General features: G+C 35.7%; 1 protein-coding gene across 1 annotated transcript in view; it reads right to left on the minus strand.

Moving 5' to 3' along the window:
• The window catches only part of LOC134663098 (cell adhesion molecule Dscam2-like), a 204262-nt gene that overhangs the window by 29848 nt on the left and 152128 nt on the right, over positions 1 to 22286 (minus strand). The window contains exons 9-17 of the mRNA XM_063519431.1: positions 7783 to 8029; positions 7359 to 7512; positions 7123 to 7274; positions 6598 to 6688; positions 6285 to 6451; positions 4141 to 4286; positions 3462 to 3597; positions 1367 to 1486; positions 477 to 653 (exon numbers count right to left, since the gene is read on the minus strand). Of these exons, the coding sequence (XP_063375501.1) occupies positions 477 to 653; positions 1367 to 1486; positions 3462 to 3597; positions 4141 to 4286; positions 6285 to 6451; positions 6598 to 6688; positions 7123 to 7274; positions 7359 to 7512; positions 7783 to 8029 (1390 nt within the window). The remainder of the gene's footprint in view (positions 1 to 476; positions 654 to 1366; positions 1487 to 3461; positions 3598 to 4140; positions 4287 to 6284; positions 6452 to 6597; positions 6689 to 7122; positions 7275 to 7358; positions 7513 to 7782; positions 8030 to 22286) is intronic.

A 22286-nucleotide genomic window follows, 5' to 3' on the forward strand; every position in this document is an offset into this window, starting at 1 on the left:
AACATTTCTTGAACAAATTGATTGTACAAAGTGAGCTCTAAATCGAAAACGTCATATACCGTCCCCTTAATAAGTCAACTTAGTCATTATTCACTAATATTTTATAATTTGCCATTGTTATTTAAAAAGTCACTTGGGGAATAAAACATTTTGCTCAGTAGCCATTCATTAAGTGCTTTTTTAAATCTAGTATTGTCAAGGTTCTTAAATACATCCGGAATATTGTTATAAATCTTGATTGACATGGAAAAAATGCTATTTTTGTAAAAAATCGATTTAGTCTGATGCGTATTTACAAGTTTGTACTCGTTTCTCAAGTTACGATGGAATTTATCGTTCCTTTGATATAAATTAAGGTTTTTTTTTTTTTTTATATAATTTATTTTAATATAATTTGAAGGTTAGGTAATCAAAGTCCGGATTGATATTTACATGGCTGACCGCATTGATTGATGATGATGAGCTATAGTACCTACCATTGACATCAACCTTAATGGTTTTAGACAAGGGCGAACCGACCCCGTTCTCAGCTTTGCACATGTACTGCCCCTCATCATATGGCAGTGCGGACTCGATCCACAGGGTCCCGTTGGAATAGAACTGAAAGCGCCCACCGAGGTTCACCAGCGGGACGAAGTCGGATGATGCAGGGCCTGGATTAACAACGAAAATATATATGTAGTGAATCATTATCACTCCCAATAAATATGAAAAAATGTTGAGATTTACTACAAAGTCATTAGGCGTAGCATGAGTGCACCTGTCTTTTTTTAATTCTATTAATTAGGAAGGGTCGGGTAATCTAGCTCAAGTGTGATAAATTATCTATTGTTTATTGTTGTTTTGGGCTCGGGGTATATTTTCGTTCCTTTTGCGGTGGAAACGGCGGGCTGCTGGGGTGCTGACGCGAAACAATTTGTGCGTGACATAGGCCGTCGACTTAGGCAAAAGGGAGAGGATCCCCGCTCCGAATCGTTTCTGGTGCAGAGGCTGTCCATAGCCATCCAGCGGGGTAATGCCGTGAGCATTATGGGCACTTTTGCGCCGGAAGCGATAAGGAACGGGTTTGACTAGTAGTTACGTTTGTAATTATGTAAGAAAAAAAAAAGTATTATAGGAATATAATGATTAAATAAGTTTTTGTCAAAAATTTCATTTTTGGTACATCTATTGTTTTATTGCTTATTGTCATAAAGTTGTGGTTTACCAAGTTGTCGATTACAAGTACCTAAGTAAAGAATCGGTTTTAGCCAGAGCAATATTGAGGAATCTTTTTTGGACAGAAAGATGCACTCTCTTGACAACATAGTTCAGAACTGCGACGTCGAAATTTTGTATCTTATCCGGCCTGCTAAAATGAAATTACCTCTCTGCTTCATCCATGTGACTTGAGGACTGGGCGAGCCTGTAGTCTGGCAATGTAAAGCCACCGGCTCCCCGGCCAGAATGGCTTCGTCCTTTGGTTCTGTCATCCATTTTGGAGACACTGCAGCATGAAAAAAAGGCAAAAAGTTAGGCGACGAAATGGTGTTGGGTTATGTCACTTGTTGGGACATGCTGTTTCGTTCCACTTACTACATAATTTAGGAGACGAATTATTGCATAAGGACATATTTTTAAAGTAAGGGTACAAAAGGAATAGATTAAAGAAGGAAACTTAGGCGCAGGGCATACAAACATAATAGGTACAAAGTTTTGACAATCAGTTTTTAACTTAGCCTATTTTTACCTTAAATATCATAAATAGGTATCCCTTATCCTGCTGCTTTAAAAATTCAAATTGCTAACCATCTATATAAAATTTAATTCAGAAAAATCAACATTTAACTTTCCAGAAAAAAAACATCCACCTTAATGTTTTTTCACCGACGGGCAAAACATGGTTTACACACCTATATTATTATGTTATGATTTTCATCTAGAGATACTTTAAATGTAATAAATCTTCATCTAAAGTAAAACCGGTAGAAATCTCTTGTCAGACGAAACATTTATAATCAAACAGGCATCACGCACATCATTAATTCACAAAAATATAAGAATTCAAAACATAAATCGTTACGATTTTCATAATTGCTTGATTTTTACCCCCCGCGCAAAAAGAGGGGTGTTATAAATTTGTGGCCTGGTTATATGATATCTGTCTGTCTGTGGCATCGTAGCTCTCAAGAGCGAATGGACCGATTTCGATGCTGTTTTAATTACGGCTCTTTTTCAAAATGATGTTTATTATGTTATGAAATCTGTATAATAATGGATTTCGAAGCTTCTTATAAGCTAACATAGTAAAACTTTATAAAAGAAGTTAGGCAAGAAGTTTCAAGTCAGGATATCATTATTTATGTATGCGTGATGCGTAGAAAAAACTTTGTCCACACTTAAAGACACCTTTCACACACTCACAGGTAAAATTACCAACTCCTCTAGCTGTCTGTATTCCAATGCTGAGCGAAACAAACATAAAATACAACTTTATAACACTGCATGTGAACATTAAATATAAGGAAAGTGCTTTTTTGTGGGGTGTAACATTATTATATTATTATAAAATGAGTGGTTATGTGCACACTGAGTCCTTTATATCTCTGGGTCACGTTTCATAAAACCTGTAACTTGTATTACCTACAAGAAAAAAATCCTTTTGATAAAATAAAATAAAAACTGCCATAATGTTATTACAAGTCACAGGCGACGCCAAATATATATTTATAGTTATTTTCGATACAAGTGCGAAAAAGAGGAAATTCGAAACGAGTGGCGATAAATTAAAACAAGACCGAAGGGAGTGTTTTAAATCGACACGAGTTGCGAATTACCTATTCGCACGTGTATCGAACAACGTTTTATAGGCGGATTAGACTCTCGCGCGAGCCACGAGACGAGCCGCGAGCCGCACCACGAGACGCGAGTGTAAGCGGTGGGCTCGCGGCTCGTCTCGTGGCTCGCAAGCTCGTCGAGCTAATATAATTTAAACACTAACGGCACGGCATAAGGTTTATAACCGAACCGAATGACAAGCCGAACGCGAGTGTAAGCGGTGGACTCGCGTCTCGTGGCGCGGCTCGCGGCTCGTCTCGTGGCTCGCGCGAGAGTCTAATCCGCGTATTACAGTACATATGGCACTTTAAAGTTTCGACATACGCACGAAAAGTGCTATTTTACGCACTAGTGCGGAAAAGTAGCCCCATATGTACTGTAACATACTTTGTATCAGAGAAAAACAAGTTTATTCATATCAACTGCACAAAAATAGCTATTGCAGGTTAATTCACAGTGTGAACTCTATTCCTTTAGTAATAAGACTCAGTTTACACAAACCAAACAGTGCACGTTTTTAAACTAGATGACAAGTGAACATCGCCAATCTTTTACAAACATAACTCGGTGCTCGTTAAGCGTGATAGTGCTTGTGCTCGGATGCTCAGGTGCTCAAGTGCTCATGTGCTTGCTCAAGTGGGTACCTTTGACGACCAGTTCAGCGGTATAATTCACTTTGGCTGCTGAGTTGGATGCAACGCAAGTGTATAGACCGCTGTGTCTTGCGAACACCTCTTTGAATACGAGGTTGCTAAAGAAATCGGCGCCTCGCTCTTCCACCTATATAATTAGGTATTTTTACAGGTGTTGAACATTTTTTGTTGTTTAGGTTAATTCTATATGTATATTACATATTAAATGGAGACGGAGATATATATCTACTATAGCTAAGTGTCATATTTAATTTTTTCTGATTTTTTGATATTTTTAAGAGTTAGGAGCGATAAATAAATTCCATATGAATTTTTAATGTAATTTAAAATATCGAAAATAAAAACAAACGAAGGACAAAGCTGGTCAGGTACAAAAGTCACATTGTTTAAAAAAATATTTTATAATGTCAATACGTATATATCCGGAGAGAGATATGCGTTTGTATATAGAAGCGGTCCTTCTCATACCTGATAAAACCAAATTAATTAATATTTTCGAATTTCTAAGAGTATTTTGCTACTCTTGTTTTCAGCATTGTTCAGCGTTTTAAACGAAAAATACTGTATACCTATTACTGTGATATTATCGAAAATTCACTGCTTTAAAAATGCCGGTAAAAAAACCAGGAGTAATTCCACAAACTTAATATCACCAAAAGTGTGAACTAACCTGAAGAGACGAGGGTATGGGCACGTTGTCTTTCAGCCAGGTGAAGTGAACCGGCATATCTCCAGAGGTCACGCTGCAGCTGACCTGGGCACGCTTGCCTTCCTGCAGGTTCGCAGAGAACGAGAACGGTTCGATTTCTGGAGGATCTGGAAATTGGTTCAAGGTTAGCTAGAAAAGGTGGCTCGCTCGTACTTGCCCGGACATGTATTGGTGCGGGCGAGACGCACGATAACTAAATAACATGATTCGAATAGCATTCTGATGTCAGTGTATGTTTGAATTGGCCTGATTGTCATTTAGCTACGGTTGTAACGTTTTTCATGGGCAGATGTGTATGATGTATTATTATTAGAAGTTGTAGTTTTGATGAACAAGAATTGTAAGTTCTATAAGTACTGTGTCTTATTCCTTACCTCCAAGAATTTGGAGGCCCTTATGGACTGGAACTTTTTACTTCGACCCATAAGGATCTGTTGTGAATTTATAAAACTGTGTTTCTAAGTCACAGTTGCACCATCCGCATTTGACAGACTGATCAACGTCAACTACGAAACTTCCCTACAATAAAATTTAGCGAACTCTTTAACGGTGACAGACGGTTTGGTTCAACCGACCCTAAGTAAAGTTAAAAGATCTTTAACGATACATTACACGTTAAAATAGGTACTTCGAAAACATTGCTAGTTCATCTTCGTTAGCCAAGTAAATTGCTAAGTAATGGTGTCAGTAACTTAGAGTACAAACCCAATTTGGAGATCGTATAACGTTTTACTGTAAAGGTCACTGGAGCGGCATTCGAATTATAGGTACCAATTTCATCTAATTTTTACACAATTTGCAACGATTCTTGTTTGGACCAATATATAAAAGTAAATAAAATTGAGATCAATTTGATAAGTTGGAATGTTGACCCTAGATATAATGCGGATTTCCAAGCAGACTATTCAAGTGTAACAATCAAGTAACGTCTAATTAGTGATGGATAACCATGACAAAGAGCTTGCTTTTCAATTCATAACGAAGCGAGTCTAAGTAGGTACTCGTCTATTGTATATTGAATTAAGCGAATTATGCAGGCTACATTTTAACCTTTAGAACATTGTGTATCTATACAGGGTGACATTTGAGTCGTGATCAGTAATATGTTTTTCTAACTCCATAAACAACGAGCAATTTAATATAATACTCTTACTAAAATCAGACAAGATTTTTTTTTATTTTTTTGTTTATTTTTTGTCATTTATTTTACTTTTACAAGTGGCAATTGGTATTTAAACAGCTTTGTAAGATATTTCAAATGAAAAATTAAGTAGGTAAATTTTATTTCTAACTGGGACAAATGACAAAATTGATGTCAATGACAGTTCCGATTCAAAGAGGCGATTCAATTTACTAATTTAAATATCTTAATAAGCCGTTGTAATATCCTAAATCCACTTATAAAAGTAAAATAAATGACAAAAAATAAAAAAATCTTGTCTGATTTTAGTAAGAGTAGGGGCATTAAATTGCTCGTTGTTTATGGAGTTAGAAAAACATATTACTGATCACGACTCAAATGTCATCCTGTATATTACGTTTTTCAATTTTATTTAATATGTGCTTATACCTACGGTATGTGTTGTTATACAACATGACTGTTTTAGTAGTTTGGTTCTACGTAGGGGAAGGAAAATTAGATAAGTGTAGGTAAGTACCTATATTTCTCAATTGTCTTGGTTGTCAAACAAATTTTTTCCACCTTAACTTTTCTTTTTGCATTTCAATGCTCCGGTCCGGCAGACCTCGTCGGCGATGGCGGGATAACTTAGACTCCTTTTTGAGCGACTGGCCAGATGTAGCTCAAAACGGGAGGAGTGGAAGAAGAGGGGGGAGGCCTTTGCCCAGCAGTGGGACACAATAGGTTCGTAATAATAATAATAATAAGGGCCTCTACGTGTTGGATCTATATCCCCACGCAAGCCTATCAGAAGACCGGGATTTATAGGCCCGTGATCCCAAAAAAGGAGATACAAATAATAATTTCAATACCGCTTTGTACACTTACTTACCTGAGTTGAGACGGAAAATTAAGAAAAGCGTGCTTGTTGGTATTTTATAAGTTGATTTAAGCATATACACATTAATTAAAAGTAGGTACTCACTGCTAACTACAAGCTGCAACTCCCTGCGCGCGATCTCTCCATGTGGGCCGGTCACAGTGCACATGTAAGCGCCGGCCTGTGAGGGCTCTACTCGGGACACACGCAACGCTCCCTCCATGTTGCTGTCCCATTCTACAGGACTCCCCTCTCGCTCCCATTTCACTGAACTGCAACCAAAACAAAATAGCACGCATTAGCATGACGGGCCTACGAACGGTTTTCGCTACAAGATTGGCTACGCGATCACTATGCTACGTGCTACGCGAGTAACGTAGCGTCGAATGGGTTAGTGTAGAATCGAACCAAGCATTACCTGATCGGATAACCGGAGTAAGGACAGTACATCACCAGCTCCCGGCCGGCTACTGCTCTGATTGGGCCCACGGAACGGACATATGGTGGACCTGGGAGAAAAATCTTGTGCCAGTCTTTTAACTTCCTCATACGATGTATCATTTTTTATTTGGCTAAGTTAAGTTATTCTAGGTTTCCCTTCTTCTCTTGTCTTTTCAATCCTGCCTTCCAAGATGTTCAGAAAGGAATGATTGGAGATTACTCCACCGACAAGAGCAAAGCTCTTAAGTTATGATGATGATGATGATGGGATAAAAATAACACCGTAAATTCCTTGAGAGTTGTAGAAATAGTGACAATTATGTTGCATGTTATCAGATATAATATTAAGGTTTCAAAGTTCTAAATGAATATTACCTCGATTCATTCGATGTGTTCTTTAGAGGTGGTCACTGGGAATTTCAGAGTCCTATAGTCAATAGCGTTACTGAAGGTGTCAGAAGAGGCTTCACAGGTTAAAGTTTTCTTTGTATCCAAAACTTACCGTAAATATTAAGCCTAGAGGTATGTGATACTTCGCCGAGAGAGTTGGCCGCCTTACAGGTGTAAAGGCCGCCATCGTCCGACCTCACCGCCGAGATGTTGAGGTAGCTCACTACATCATTGGTTTTAGTCGCAAACTGTTCTACGCTGTAACTGGACACAGATGATTCGCAAGTAAAGTTCCGAAACTTTAACGAGAATTACATTTGACTAAATAAGATTGAAAGTATAACTTACCGATGCCCCTTGGCCATTGTGTTAAGGGTCTGGCCATCCAGCATCCAAGTAAAGTGCGGGGGAGGGGACCCTGCAGCCGAGCACTTGAGGGTCACCACCTGTCCTGGCCTCAGGACTTGTTCTATAAATGTGTACTGGAGTTCTGGTGCGGTATCTGTTGAAAAAACACACATATATATTGACTACAATTTGTTATAATGAATACTGATTTTTACCGATTTTTGCAGTTCTGGTAAGAGCCACCAAAAGTTGCACCACACGTGTTCCAATATCTTGCTTACTGTTCCACCACGCATAAAATCCGTAACAGCCATTGGACGACTCATGTCCACTCTCTTCCAAATAAAATCTTTGCGTGGTGGGGCAGTGAGCAAGATATTCGAACAGTTGTCGTGCAGTTACTGAAACTGCAACTCGATCTAACCTCCTAACCGCAGCTCAGCGCTGGCTTGCGCCGAGTCCCTCTCATTCCTGGCCATGCACTGATACACGCCCTTGTCCGCCCGGTGCACCGCCGATATAACCAGCTGCTCCCCATGTCCGATGATTCTGACGCGGCCGCCCGACACGCCAGCTCCGAGCGGCACGCCGTTGTGCAGCCACTCTAGTCTCGGTGATGGCCAACCGCTCCATGAGCAGTTGATGGTGGCTGTGCCACCACTGTTCACCACCTGAGAAATTGGGTTTGTTTTTTTATTAGGCTAAGTAGATGGTTTTCTTTCTAGGATTGCTTGATTCTATGCGCATAAACTGAAAGAGGATGATTACGGGGATACGAATCTCAATTCCTTTCTTTGCGCATAAACTCAAAGAAGAGGATTACGTGAATGCGAATGTCAATTCCTAAAACTTCTCTACTTGATTAATTATTTTTTCTACTCCCGTACTTTTATTTGTCATTTAAGGGGACGGTATATGACGTTTTCGATTTAGACCTCACTTTGTGCAATCAATTTGTTCAATGAATGATTAATAACTGCATTAAATTATACGCAAATCTGTTCACGAAGAAGCCGTGTACCGGCTCTTCACGCCATATTTTTTTTTATTTCCTGTAATTCTCTACAAATCGACACTAAAAGTGTCCAAAAATCAAAATATGGAGTTCCGTTTGAGCAAGACGCATTACAGTTTTGTCTTTGACAGTAATTGAGTTGTTGTGGGATTTTGAAGGCTAGATAACTAAACTACCAGATTATTATCTACTTATATTTTTACTCACAAATACAACACAGAAATTCAATCCCAAATGTAAACTTTCGTATAATTTCCATACATTGACGACATCACTCAAAACTCTTCTTCGAGTCAGATGGCCGTTGGCCTTGCATCGAAGCAGACGTGTACATCGTCATAGCTCGTTTTTGACATTAATAAAGACATTTCATCATATACGCATACGAAAATGTATACCAGTAGATAAATTGTATTTCATAAAATAGGGTAAATAAATATAATCACGTCGAGCTCCAGTCAAATTTTAAATGTGAGTTGTTGTTATTTACGGGTCGTAACGGTCGAAAACAGCAGTAAATTATCCTAAAACAATACGATTACAATCGAATTTAAGTAACTTGTTCCTTCAAAACCCGCTTAAAATGAAAAAAGTTTAAAGACTCGTTTTACTGATTGGGATTGATTTTCATTATGCTGGTATCAATTTTGCGTCATTATAAAAATGTATATGACTTCTGTACGTCAATGACTTTTGATGTCAATTAATTGTAATCTTGTATTTATGTTAGAGAATATTATATGTTCATTTAAATATTACTCATCTATTAATACGAAGCGTAATTCGTTTAATACCTAAAGACTTGCAGTGTCTACACCTACTTTGTTGACGTTCGTTCCGTCTATGTATGCGATTACGTAACGTGCTGTTCTGATAATCTTCAAGAATCAAGATAATTAATAACGGCAAGACCAGCATTTAGTACCAGCGAGTTTTGCGGATTTGGAGACCGAGATGAAGCTTACAGGCCAATATCGCTGCGGCCTGGCCTGCTTATTGTTATGTGTATAAATCGAATGTTATATTAATTTACTATAAAAAACAATGTTTTATTTCAATGACATTCTGTGCGTAGAGGTATGTATGTTTCGGTGATTATAAGAATTATGTCCACACAATAATCGTGCAAAGCAGAGACTGCATTATTTCTTTACGGTATAAGCGGTAAGGAAAAACTCATTGGTATCCTGGCTCGTACCAATGAGTTTTTCGGAACTTATGTACGAAATATCATTTGATATTTACCACTAGCTTTTCGGTGAAGGAGGAAACATCGTGAGGAAACCTGCATACTCGTAGTGCATACATTTGCGAAGAAATTCAAAGCTGTGTGTGAAGTCCCCAATCCGCATTGGGCTAGCGTTGAGATTATTGTCTATACAGGGTGGTCCAAACCGTGACGTCCAAAAATCGTGGGCTATCATAATGTACCCCATATGTATGTTAGCCGATTTTTCGTAGTTTTCAAGTTATGATTTTTTAAGCTTTTAACTTTTCCTATGTAGGTAATATTCTCCGACCGTCCTTAGTCTGGGACCGGTCTGAAAACCAGCGCCGGGCACCTAGGCCCGGCACACGCTGAGACTGGAACCCTGTGCCTAATACAAAGATCTTCTCACTTTTGTTTTGTATATGATAACAACTGTTTTATTTTATTATGTAAGTAATTCTAACTCTATTTTATGTTCATGTATGTGGCAATAAACAATTCTTATTCTTATTCTATTCTTATTCTTATTCCTATGAAATTCCGGGGTTCCCATACAGAGTGGCTGAAAAATAACTGCATTCCGTTGCCAGGGAGGTGTTGGGATTATACTGAGCAACTTTTATTATGGGACCAACCCCGAAATCGCGAAAAAAAAATTGGCTTTTTATACATTTTGGCTAGTCCATTTTCTATGGAAGGGTAATTTTTTTTCGCGGTTTCGGGGTTGGCCCCATTGTAAAAGTTGCTCAGTATAATCCCAAAACCTCCCTGGCAACGGAAATGCAGTTATTTTTTAGCCACTCTGTATGGGAACCCCGGAATTTCATATGAAAAGTTAAAAGTAAAAAAAAATCATAACTCGATAACTACGAAAAATCGGCTAACATACATGGGGTATATTCTGATAGCCCACGACGTGAGGAATCTAAAAAAAAATTTTTGGACGTCAAGGTTTGGACCACCCTGTATATAGGCTGAATTATTATTATTATTTATAGGCGGTACGGTACCGTTATTATTTATCAATACCGCTTCGTTTTGAAGGTACTATACCTGTTGAAATATAAAGTACGGTACCGGTATAAAATTGCAGCAGGTACAACAATTTTTTATAGGTGTACAGTCAGCTGCAGAGAAAAGGTACCACCCCTGCATACAATCTTCTATGCAGGGGTGACCTGCAGCTGACTGTACCTAAACCATCACTGACCGAGCGTAGGCGAAGGTCTCCGTTTCAGCTTGGGCAAAAATACTTTCGTTTGTTCGAATGTTCTCCTTTGCATATCACATTTCTCAAATATCTCGAGAAAATTTGTAAGCAGGTTCGGTAGTTGGATATAATTACTCGGTTTCTTTTTTTTTATAAGTTCTAATAGGCAGAGATTGGCATAAAGGACTTAAGCGACAGTAGGGTCTGTGGTACTTAAGACCATTGTGATTATTCGTAGTGTCCGACCGAAGATTCGGTTTCGGTTTCGGCCATAAAATCATGTTTCGGCCGTAGTTTCGGTTTCGGCCAAAAAACGGCCGAATCTTTCGGCCTGGCCGAAACATACGAAATAGTACTTCGTATTATGAAACTAAACTATGTGACAAAGACCAAAAGTTGGCGAGCAAGTAGGACAACAATATTTATATATACAGAAATTTGTGTTTCGGTCGGACACTAATTATTAGGTACTTACTGATTACGCTGCGCCGCGTGGAACGTGAGGTGCGTTGGGGTAAGTACATACAAATCATTCAAGAAAAAAATCCCTTTTAAGATCACTCGTGTGTCTGCCCCTAATAGACTAATTCAATTGAAATTTGGTACACATTTTTCACATATGACAAAGAGTCGGTGATCCAAAGATGGACTAGTAACGTAAATAAATAAACTTTTAACTTTGCGGCCATTTTTTTGTATCGTGTGATATATCAGATATTAAATTGTAAGATATTTACTAATAATAAGCATTGGTCACGTAAATTATTTTTAGTCTTTTTTTGCAAGTATGAATGATATAGAACATTATTTCAATTATTTTTAAAATTAAGCCTATCCAAAGGCGACTTGGAAGATGTGTCATGGGGATCTATATTCGTTGGGTGAAAAACAAGTTTTTTTGTCTAATTATCGTTTAAAACACAATCGATCGGCAATAACGCGGGCACATAAAACAAAAAACTTCTTTTTTCACTCATAAAACTCCTTAAACCTAATAAGAGCTAAACAAAAACAAGTGCGAGTCGGACTCGCATTCTAAGGGTTCCGTATATTAAGTCCGTCTCACGCTTGACTGCACATTTCTTATAGATTTTCCTGACATATATAGGTAAAGAACTACTTTGTGTATTTTTTTCAAAATTTTAGATCCAGTTGTTTCGGAGAAAGTGGGCGGAGAATGATCATTTTTTGCCTATTTTCATGAATAACTGCTGAACTATTAATCCTAAAATTATAAAAAAAGTTATGTTTGAGATTCTTACAATGAGCTCTTTTATTTGATATGTAACACTATATAGTTTAAAAAACATATTTTTTAATTTTTTCATTTACCCCCCCCCAAAAATGGCTACCGTATTTCAAATTCTCTAAAATACATTTTATTTACGTTACACGTCCATCTTTGGGTCACAAATTTACATTTGTGTGCCAAATTTACATATGTGTGCCAAATTTCAACTGAATTGGTCCAGTAGTTTCGGAGAAAATAGACTGTGACAGACGGACGGACAGACAGACAGACGCACGAAGAATTATATGTATATGCACTTATCCCAACGCACCTCTCGTTCTACGCTGCGCGGGGTTCATTGCCGCTCCTACCGCCGTAAGTGTAAGTACAACTACATCATCAAGGCTACGATCGAAGATAATCAGTTCAGCACTGAAATAATAGCGGTGGAATGCCAGTATAATATTTAATTATTTATTTTAATTTTATAAATTTAATAGCAAAATAAATAGCGAATATAGGATACTCGTACAAGTAAATCTGTAAAGATCTTAGGGGTACATCAGCCGACATATATTATTAAATTTTATTTTGTCGGCCTTAATTAAATTTCCACCCTGCCGAAACTTTATTTATTTAAATTTTTAATTGAATTGATTTTTCGCCTTATGAATAACCGTATAGAGTAGTAAATAACATTTTACATCTGACTTAATGACATCTGGGTTTATTCGGTTTAACTTTACAAAACGCGTATCTCGACAAAGCCATAATATGCAGAAAATAGTTAACAATCAAATGAATTAAATTAGAATTTAAATACGTCACGTGTGACATGAACAGACAAGGAGAGCAAGATTTAATGTATTGTTTCTCTTTCTTCTTTCAATGGAACGTTTTTACAGTTTCTGTTCCTCAAAAGAGGTCAGTGGTTAACACTAAACTCAAAACGCAATCTTAAAAAAACTTGATGGGTCAATGACCTGTCCCAGTAAAGTGAGGTAGTGTGCGTGAAGTGCGCTTGTGTGTGAAATGGGGTAAATTGACAGAATCTGAAAATTTACCCACCTCTACTGTCGCCTTAAAGGGTCGTACACACACCTTTAAACCCCTATCTTATAGTTGTCAAGACAAGTCTTTAGTCTATTCTAGGGCTTGCAATTCGAATATTCGAATATTCGAATTTGTCGAATATTCGACCTGTTTTGATATTCGAATATTCGGCCGCTCAGGTTTCGAATATTCGAATATTTTTTATTACTATAAAAAAATCTATGTCATCCGCTGTAGTTACAGTTTCTGTGTGTTTTACGGGTATTTACAGTGAATGAGGAACGGTAGGTACCCAAATACGAAGGAAATAATATTTTTACTGTATTCCTCTCGATAGACTTCGTGAATATTCAGTGAAACCTAACTCAATTTAAAAGAAAACGAAATCAAAAAGTATGTTATTTTTACGGTGCGTAAGTTTTAAGTTAAAGGGTCATTCTGTTTATTCAGTACAAGCGTACGTTAAGCGAATTTTTGAAGTCTAAACCTTGCCACTTATCGCAATTCTCAAATTTAATCATACCAAACCTGCCCAACTTTGTAATCTAACCATGCACCTTTAGCTGACGAATAATACACCCAGTACTCAACTAACTTTTTCCCTTAAATATTCCAATATTATATAATTAGCCGACCATTAGGAATAATAACTTGCCAAAACAAATAAAGTCAATTAAGATTCAAAATACAATGAAATTAAAGGCCTTTTTACAGACCTCTGAGTGATTACAAGTTAATTTAAATCGGAAAATAATTACCTACTAAAAAAATATCTTACATACTTACCTAGGTGTTTGGATGGTTAAAGTTATATTATTTCACGCAACGATGCATTTATAATAAGTTATATCTAGAAATATTAAATACGTCTAATTTTGGCGTTTTACTTGTTTTTATTTTTATAAATGTGGGCATCTTATAAATAGTAGGATGATAAAATCTAGTAAATTAAGTGGATTTCTGCCAAATATCCTTAGTTTTAGCAATATGTGAAAAAAGCTTTTGAATAAAAGGATAATAAACCGATTTCTCGTTCCTTTTCTTATTTTTTATAATATTCGTCGTCAGAAAAAGTCGAATATTCGAATATCTGAAAGTTTCGAATATTTGCAAGCCCTAGTCTATTCCCCAAAAAAGTATTTGTGCATACACGCAGTATCTTTTTGGCATTTTACGATACTTCGTGTAATCACCACTGAAAAAATATTGTAGGAAATACATTGTTGCCAACCTAATTTTAACTGTCATCACTGACAGATGAGTGAACCATAGAAATGTTTTTTTTTTTATTTCATTCATTCTTTTCCCGCCCGTACCCTCCATTCTTTGCTAGGTACTTCTTGAATGAAAAATATTTGTTAAATTTACAATTTTATTTCAAAGTAAGTGCTCGGTCGTAGAAAAAATATTGTATGTAACGTTGTTTAACTGAGTCAAAAAATTCTCGTGGCGTCTTTATTAACAATTTTCGGCTTCGCCTTTTTTGATCTTTCTTAAACAACGGTTGCATAAAATACTATTATATGGTGCGTGACCGAATAATGTACCTATCAAACTGTTTAGACGACAACGGTTTCACTCACTTGAATTTTTAGTCGCTGTTGGTGACATGTTTCGGGCCCTTCGGGGTCCTTCTTCAGGCTCGAGTGCTCGCGGCGACTGCAACTCGTCCCAATAGCGACTAAAAATTCAAGTGAGTGAAACCGTTGTCGTCTAAACAGTTTAAAATATGTCTCACGAAAGTTTAATCTCGATTAATGTACCTATCGACTAATGAAAATTACTTTTATGCCTTCGTCAAAGCCAAGGTCAAGTAAGTCAAAGCCAAGGACAAGTAAAAGCTCCTACGATTAAAATAGCAATGTCAGAAAAACTTGGAATAGGGGTCGAAGTTTTCTAACTTTACCTTTAATCTGAAGGGCGGCAGTGTTAGAATAAAAAAAGTTTACTTATTAATCTCTTAACTTTGAAAGCTAAATTAGTGTCCACATGTTGAGCTTCTATTAAACTTATCCAAGTTCTCCAGTAACGCTACATTAGAGCTAGAGTGGCCATTAATGGACTAAAACTTTGTCTATGTTACTAAGCCCCCTGTAGCGTACATAAACTTTCACCGCGTTAGATATACCGTCCACATTGTGATATGATAATAACATGATCAAAACTCCACCGAAAGTCATGCTCGCATTATTAAAGTAGTGACTGACTATGTGTTTGGTAAAACAATAGTCGACTTTAATGTAAACAAGCTCTGATAGGATATACAATATACCTTTACAGTACATATGGGGCTACTTTTCCGCACTAGTGCGTAAAATAGCACTTTTCGTGCGTATGTCGAAACTTTAAAGTGCCATATGTACTGTAAAACGTTGTTCGATACACGTGCGAATAGGTAATTCGCAACTCGTGTCGATTTAAAACACTCCCTTCGGTCGTGTTTTAATTTATCGCCACTCGTTTCGAATTTCCTCTTGTTCGCACTTGTATCGAAAATAACTATTTCACATCACCTATTCGGAAAAGGGCATTTTCTTCCCTGCTAGGAGGGATACCTACAGGTACAGGGCCACTTATCTGTTCTAGGACAGTATTATTATTTTCTTTGCATACTATTTTTGTAGCTTAAATAATATTTTGAAACATAATAATTTCCTTATAGCTGATGTGAAAAACACTATAAGTATATGGTAGCAAAATTATTTTTGGGCGTTAACACTTGAATCCCTCACTACGCTCAGGATTCTATTATGGAATCCTGAGCGTAGTGAGGAAATCAATGTACGCCCTCGCCATAAATATGTTATTTTGCTCCCATATAAAGAAAATCCCTAACATGTCAATGCCGGTTAATCGCAGGATACCCAAATAAAATCTCCGCCGTTTTATCCAAAACTATTCATCAATGTGCGGCCTGTTTAAAAATTAATGTAACCTACAGCCTACTGTTCCTCAATCTCATTTGCAATTCCTTGTCCCTGAAGGGTCAGGAGCATCCCGAACAAATGTTTGCGTCGCCCGGCCCAATTGAAACAATCAGAAAGGGACCGTTCATTCTTACTGCTGCTTCAGCTAAAGATTTGTTACATGTGAGGAATTTTAAGTGTCTGACAAAAGACTCGGCAACTCAGGTAGGTGTACTTACGTATAATCGGCATCAGAAGTTGCTAATAGGGTGAGGTGTGCAAAATAATGAATTTAGCCAAAAATTATTATCTTGTGCAATTGTGCGCAAATAATTTTGAACACTTTGTCTGAGTACCCACAACACAAGTTTTTAAGTAATTGTTACGCTTAGCATAATTACTCAAAACGTTTGTTGTTATATTTTACAGTGTAAACAATTGTTGGTGAACCAATAAATACAAATACAAATACTAGCCTTCTTGAGCTTTCGTAGCGCTTAGTCAATTTGTGTAAAAATTGTCCTATAATATTTATTTCTTGATTGATAATATTATAAATTTATCTATGATTGTTCTAATTATAAAATGGTGGTGCCTCTTTAACTTTGCTCACCCGTTACCATCAAGATGTTCTCTCTTTGACTCCCCAATCCAAGTGAACGAGTCTGCACAACTGTCCGTTTAACTCCCACTTACCCCTACCACTTGCTAACTCAAGTGTTGCCAGGTAAGTCATTAAACATTACCCATTACCCTAATATTAAATTCAGGTATGTTCAGAAAGTTGCCAAGTAAAATTCATATTTGCTTACACTTTTTGATATAATTACCAAAAATCATGACATTCGGCCATCCTACTTCGTGCATGACTCCGGCGCACGAAACTCAATTTAAGGTTGAAAAGAAAATAGCTAAGAAAGCGCCTTTAGAAACACTTATAAAACATTTCTTATACACTGAAATAAATCGTACCTACTCCATGAAATTCCTCTGAGATCGAAATGCTTATTCAGCTTCTTATACCTAGTTGTAAACAATAACATTAAATGTGTAAACTTTGTTTTAAATCAATATGTTTGAGCTCGCGTCTATCATGACATTCGGCCTTCAGTTCTTTCCTTTCTTTATGTTTACTGTCAATTGCATATGTTTAGCTTTATGAGAATTTGACTTGTAGTTAATTATTTACTTGATGTTTACTACGTGTCTTACAAACGCTTAAAACATTTTTCATCATACAGCGATATAAGTTTATGCAATAAATAGATTTTATTCAATGAATTCGATAGTCTTCAAGTAAAATATGATATTGTACCTTTAAAAGTTTAAATTTTAATATTATGAACACAAACTATTTTTTTTATTGTATTTCTCTGAAACAGACCTGACAAATAAATCAGATTTTGGTACCTCTCTAGGAAGAAACTTGGCCTGTTACAATCCCCTTTATGCTTTATAGTATCAACGAGTATGTATGTACTAGGGTACTCTTGAGTGTAAATCCATATTGGTATGTTTATTTCCGAATAGGTACCCAAAAAAAAAATGGGATAAAAACAATTCTCAAACTTACAAAAGCGTAGCTGCTACATTTATAGTAAAAAAAATGTTTTCATTATTTATCGTTTATGATTTTTAACTGTAATACTATTTTCAGCTCGTACGTTACAGGTCTTTAGCTATTGGTGTTACTTAAGATATACATATTTTCTTTATTTTATTAGCATATAACCTTGCTAACCTGTTTCCGAATATTAAACTCAAAGTCGACAGAAACACTTGAGACAGGTTTCAGTAGCAAAACGCAGACTTTATCAATTTTATCATGCATAATTGTAGATTTTTATTTTTGCAAATAATATTAAATAATTGTATAATGTCCAATATTTTGATGCATTTTCTAAATTTCAAAGTCTATTTGACACCCAATATATCTAATAATTTACCAGTTTTTCTTGAAGATTTATTTTATTTCATCTATTGTAACAGAAATAAATCAACTGGTCGGACCAAACGGAAGATTTGCATTTTGTACACACCCTTTTGATATCATTCGTTACAGCAGTCTTCTAAAGATGGCAATTTATCTTTTTTTTTTTTTTAATCAAAGTAAGCTTTCCAAAAAAAAAAACATGTTTCTTCACACACTTTCAATATTATTTCTCACAGCAATCATGCAAAGATAGCAGATTTTTCAAATCAATGCAAACATTTCTGACGAAACCAATCTTATTGGTGCAATTGGTTTCTTCTTTCATACTGACTTAATTGATTTTAAGTACCTATCTATAGTGCATATAAAGCCATTTATGGCAATTATAATATTCAACTCTATTGACAGTATTAAAATTCAATTTGAAGTAAACAATTTTATGTGACATACATTTTTTAAGCGTACCGACATATGTTAAGTACCTAATCAATAACCGTTTCAATATTATTTTATTACCTCTGTTAAGATGAACTTCAAAATGTAAGTGTTTCATTAATAAATAAATGAACAAACGACACAATGACACGAAATTAACTTTTTGAAAATAGAACGTAAATAATACAGAAACTAGATATTAAAAGCGGAAATGTGGAAAGTCATGTGATATACCAACTACAACTTATGAAAATTATGAATTTTGAATTACATTTTTTTTTATCCTGATCCTGATACGAATGAAACATCACAATCATAACTTTGAATACGAGAGAGATAGGATGGTTTTAATTTTGGATGTCTCGATCATTGATGTATATGTTACCCTATATAACCCTTTCTAGATATGCTAGAACAGTTATTAACAACTACTAATGCTATCCCATCATTTAGATAAACTATTCTTCTAGACACTGTTTTTTAAATCGATTAACAAATCAATAATAATCAAGCAGAGTATGTTTAGAGTTAGACACTGGCATAAATACGACTAATCTCACAATTCGCATAATTTAAAAGCAAATCAGTTACTGAAATCACGCATAGGCAATGAATGTTACCTATTTCATGTCTCTAACCAAAATCTAAGTCAAATACCTAATTCAAATATTATTTTTTTAATTTACGACTATACATGTACTTTATTATTTCTATGCTTCAAACATATTATTACGTATCTAGAGGCTGTAGCTCTAAACTTCTTCACAAACTCAGCCATTTCTACAATTTCGCTTTTATAACGTGATTTGTAACTGTATATAACCCTAAATATTCTTCATATAGACGTACAGACAACTAAAAATAAAATACCTTTTGACATTGATATCTAATTTACTAGAGCTTTTTTTTCATTTGGATATTCTAAGTTTCAAAAATAAACTCGCATCAAACTTTCAATCATAGAGAAAGTACATTTTTATTTCAAAATATTTCGAGACCGCATGTAACGATACTTAAATACTATTTTGTAAGAGAGGAAATCAAGCCCAACCCCTACATGACACCAAACTCGATCGCACCTTATCGTCATCGAGATCACCACTAATACTTACATCAAGACCTCTGAGTCAATTGCATATAGGTAACTCTCTCAATTTAATAATCCTGCTAGCTATAAAGCTATAATCGTATCAAACTTCACAAAGATCAGAATAACGTTGTATGTATAGGTATTAGGTACCAAAGTTATTGCGGAACAGATACTAAAAAATGTTCCTTATGTTTCCATAGGTAACGCAACTTAAAGAAAAAAAAAAACAACTGCATACAGTATAAACGGGCTGCACCCAGGGAGCGCCAGCAGCGAAAACTCAATGACCAGTGCAAAATGACAATTGTCTCAATTGAGGCCAACGCCATCCAGCGTTATTACGTCTCATCACTTGAAACCCCCAAACACATCGCTGTCAGTACTCGAGCCATACCAGTACCAGCTAGAGGGAAAGTCACCAGATGGCATTCAATTCAAATCAACAAAGAAGAACTCAATGACATTGTAACAGTCCCTCGACCAGGCCACGTGCCCGTCCCACGTTTTACGAATCTTACGTCTTACGCTCTCGCGAGTTTAACATTTTTTTTTTCATCACAAAAAATGCTCGGCGCCGCCAAAGAAGTTTTTACTTTAAAAATTACATTCATTATCACCACTAATTTTGAAACGACTATTTCGTAATGTTAAAAAAAAATGTTTACTTATAGTTAGTTTTTGAACATTTACTGCTTCATAGTTCATTAAAATGGGTTTGAAATATTTTAACTACCACTCACTTATGGCATGTACATATACTAATTTAATTTATACAATAAGTTATTGCCAATTGCGTTAGTGTGAAAAATTCTAAATCAAACAGTTTTCTGACATCAATCAGTCAACTATAGCTTCAAATAGTAGTTTATGCAACAGTGATATAATAAGGGTTCTTAAAATTCAAGGGTCGAAGTTACAAAACGAGACGTAGTCGAGTTTTGTAAAAAAAGACCCGAGAATTTTAAGAACCAATTATGAGCTGTTGCATACATTACTTTTTCTATGACAGCTGCAGCAAAAAAAAAAAAAAAAAAAAAAAAAAAAAAAAAAAAAAAAAAAAAAAAAAAAAATTATTAAAAAAAAGTTATTATTAAAAAAAAAGTTATCATTAAAAAAAAAGAGTTATTATTTAAAAAAAATTGAGTTATTATTTAAAAAAAAAAAGTTATTATTTAATAAAAATAAAGAGTTATTATTGTAAATGAAAACATACCTCTTTCAATCAAGATGATCGGAACTTGTATCTTTAAAAAAAATAAAGCAGTTGTATTATACTCATAAGATGACTGCTAGCAGTCATCTTATGAGCCTATAGACAAAGCATTCAAATGACATTGCTTTAGATATCACTGTCAGTCATTTAATTGACACATTTAAGTGCTGGAGTAGAAAAAAGATCATTGTATTTAATATTCAACACAGATATTATTTTATTGAATTCATTTCATAGTCAAAATATATTCATTAGAAAAACCCGATGAGGTAAAAACCAACTACTCTTTTCAATCTTCCGCCAATGACAAGAGTTCTCTGGTATAAAAAAAATATTCTCTGACCTTTGTTATAAAGTTAGCACAAATGTGACATTTTAACTAACTCTGTAAATTTTCATTGACCCCATTTCACAATTCATTCAACAATTCTCAGTCACCTTGACCCCTCACTGCTATTTGAGCAGGTCAAAACCAATATCAACTTCCTTTGATGCTTTCAACGTTTCTCGTATCTCGTTTGTTCCACCTCGTACTCCAGCACATGATCATTTTAAAATAAACAAAATTCTTACACTTCCTTCTCAATACATTTAATATGACTTTGCAAAACACGTTAATGAAAACATAACTACATTTCCGTGCAAACAGATCACTCGCACAAGACAGGGATCAAAAAATCAACTCCGAACTCATCCTATTAGACTGACCAAGTCATATGGTTGGTAAAGTTTTACTTGTCATTAACTTCTGTCCTTTTTAAGAGAATTACTCCCATACTGTTCTTAATGTTATTTCAATTTGTTCATTATGTTGAAACTATTTGCAGTATCTCTCATTAACCACGTCGACATTTTAAAAGAGGAATAAGACATTAACATTTACTGCGCAACCCGATCGAAATAATACACGTACTTATCCGTGAAATATTTAAAATACTTGAAATGTAAGTACTCAAACCCTTTTCATGTCTTTACATTACAACCTTCCAGACTCAGTCTTACATAGATTCAAAATGCTTGTTATCACAAAAACACAACAAGAACTACCAGAATATTAATAAAAAAATCTGTGGAGCTGTCGCTAGTACAACATAAATCCTCTGCACTCTCACGATATCTATGCCTACTTTTTTCCACTATAAACATTTTAACATGATCTGCAATAAATGATCAACATTAGCATGTCAGATCCACATCAGTTTATTTTTTAACTTTCAATAACGTACACGTGCGCTATACTATGTATTTTACTTGTTCCAAACATCTCTAAATTTTCAAATTTAAATAAAAAGTCATCTTCATCAGACGCATACCCGCGTTACACAAAACGAAACTCCAATAACGCATGCTTAAGTAGTACAAATGACGCACTTTCGTGTCATATAGAACTTAACCTCAATGACGCCCCAACGTCAAAAAATCAGCTTCAATGACGTCTCCACGTCATACAAAACAACATCAATGACGCCACAACGTCACACAAATGACAATGCCATGTCATACAAGTGACGCTTCCACGTCACACAAATGACGCCTCCACGTCACACACAAATGACACCTCCATGTCATACAAATGACGCCTCCACGTCACACAAAAGACGCCTCCACGTCACACAAAAGACGCCTCCACGT

This window comes from Cydia amplana, chromosome 4 (genome assembly GCF_948474715.1).
Source record: "Cydia amplana chromosome 4, ilCydAmpl1.1, whole genome shotgun sequence".
Taxonomy (NCBI): Eukaryota; Metazoa; Arthropoda; class Insecta; order Lepidoptera; family Tortricidae; genus Cydia; species Cydia amplana.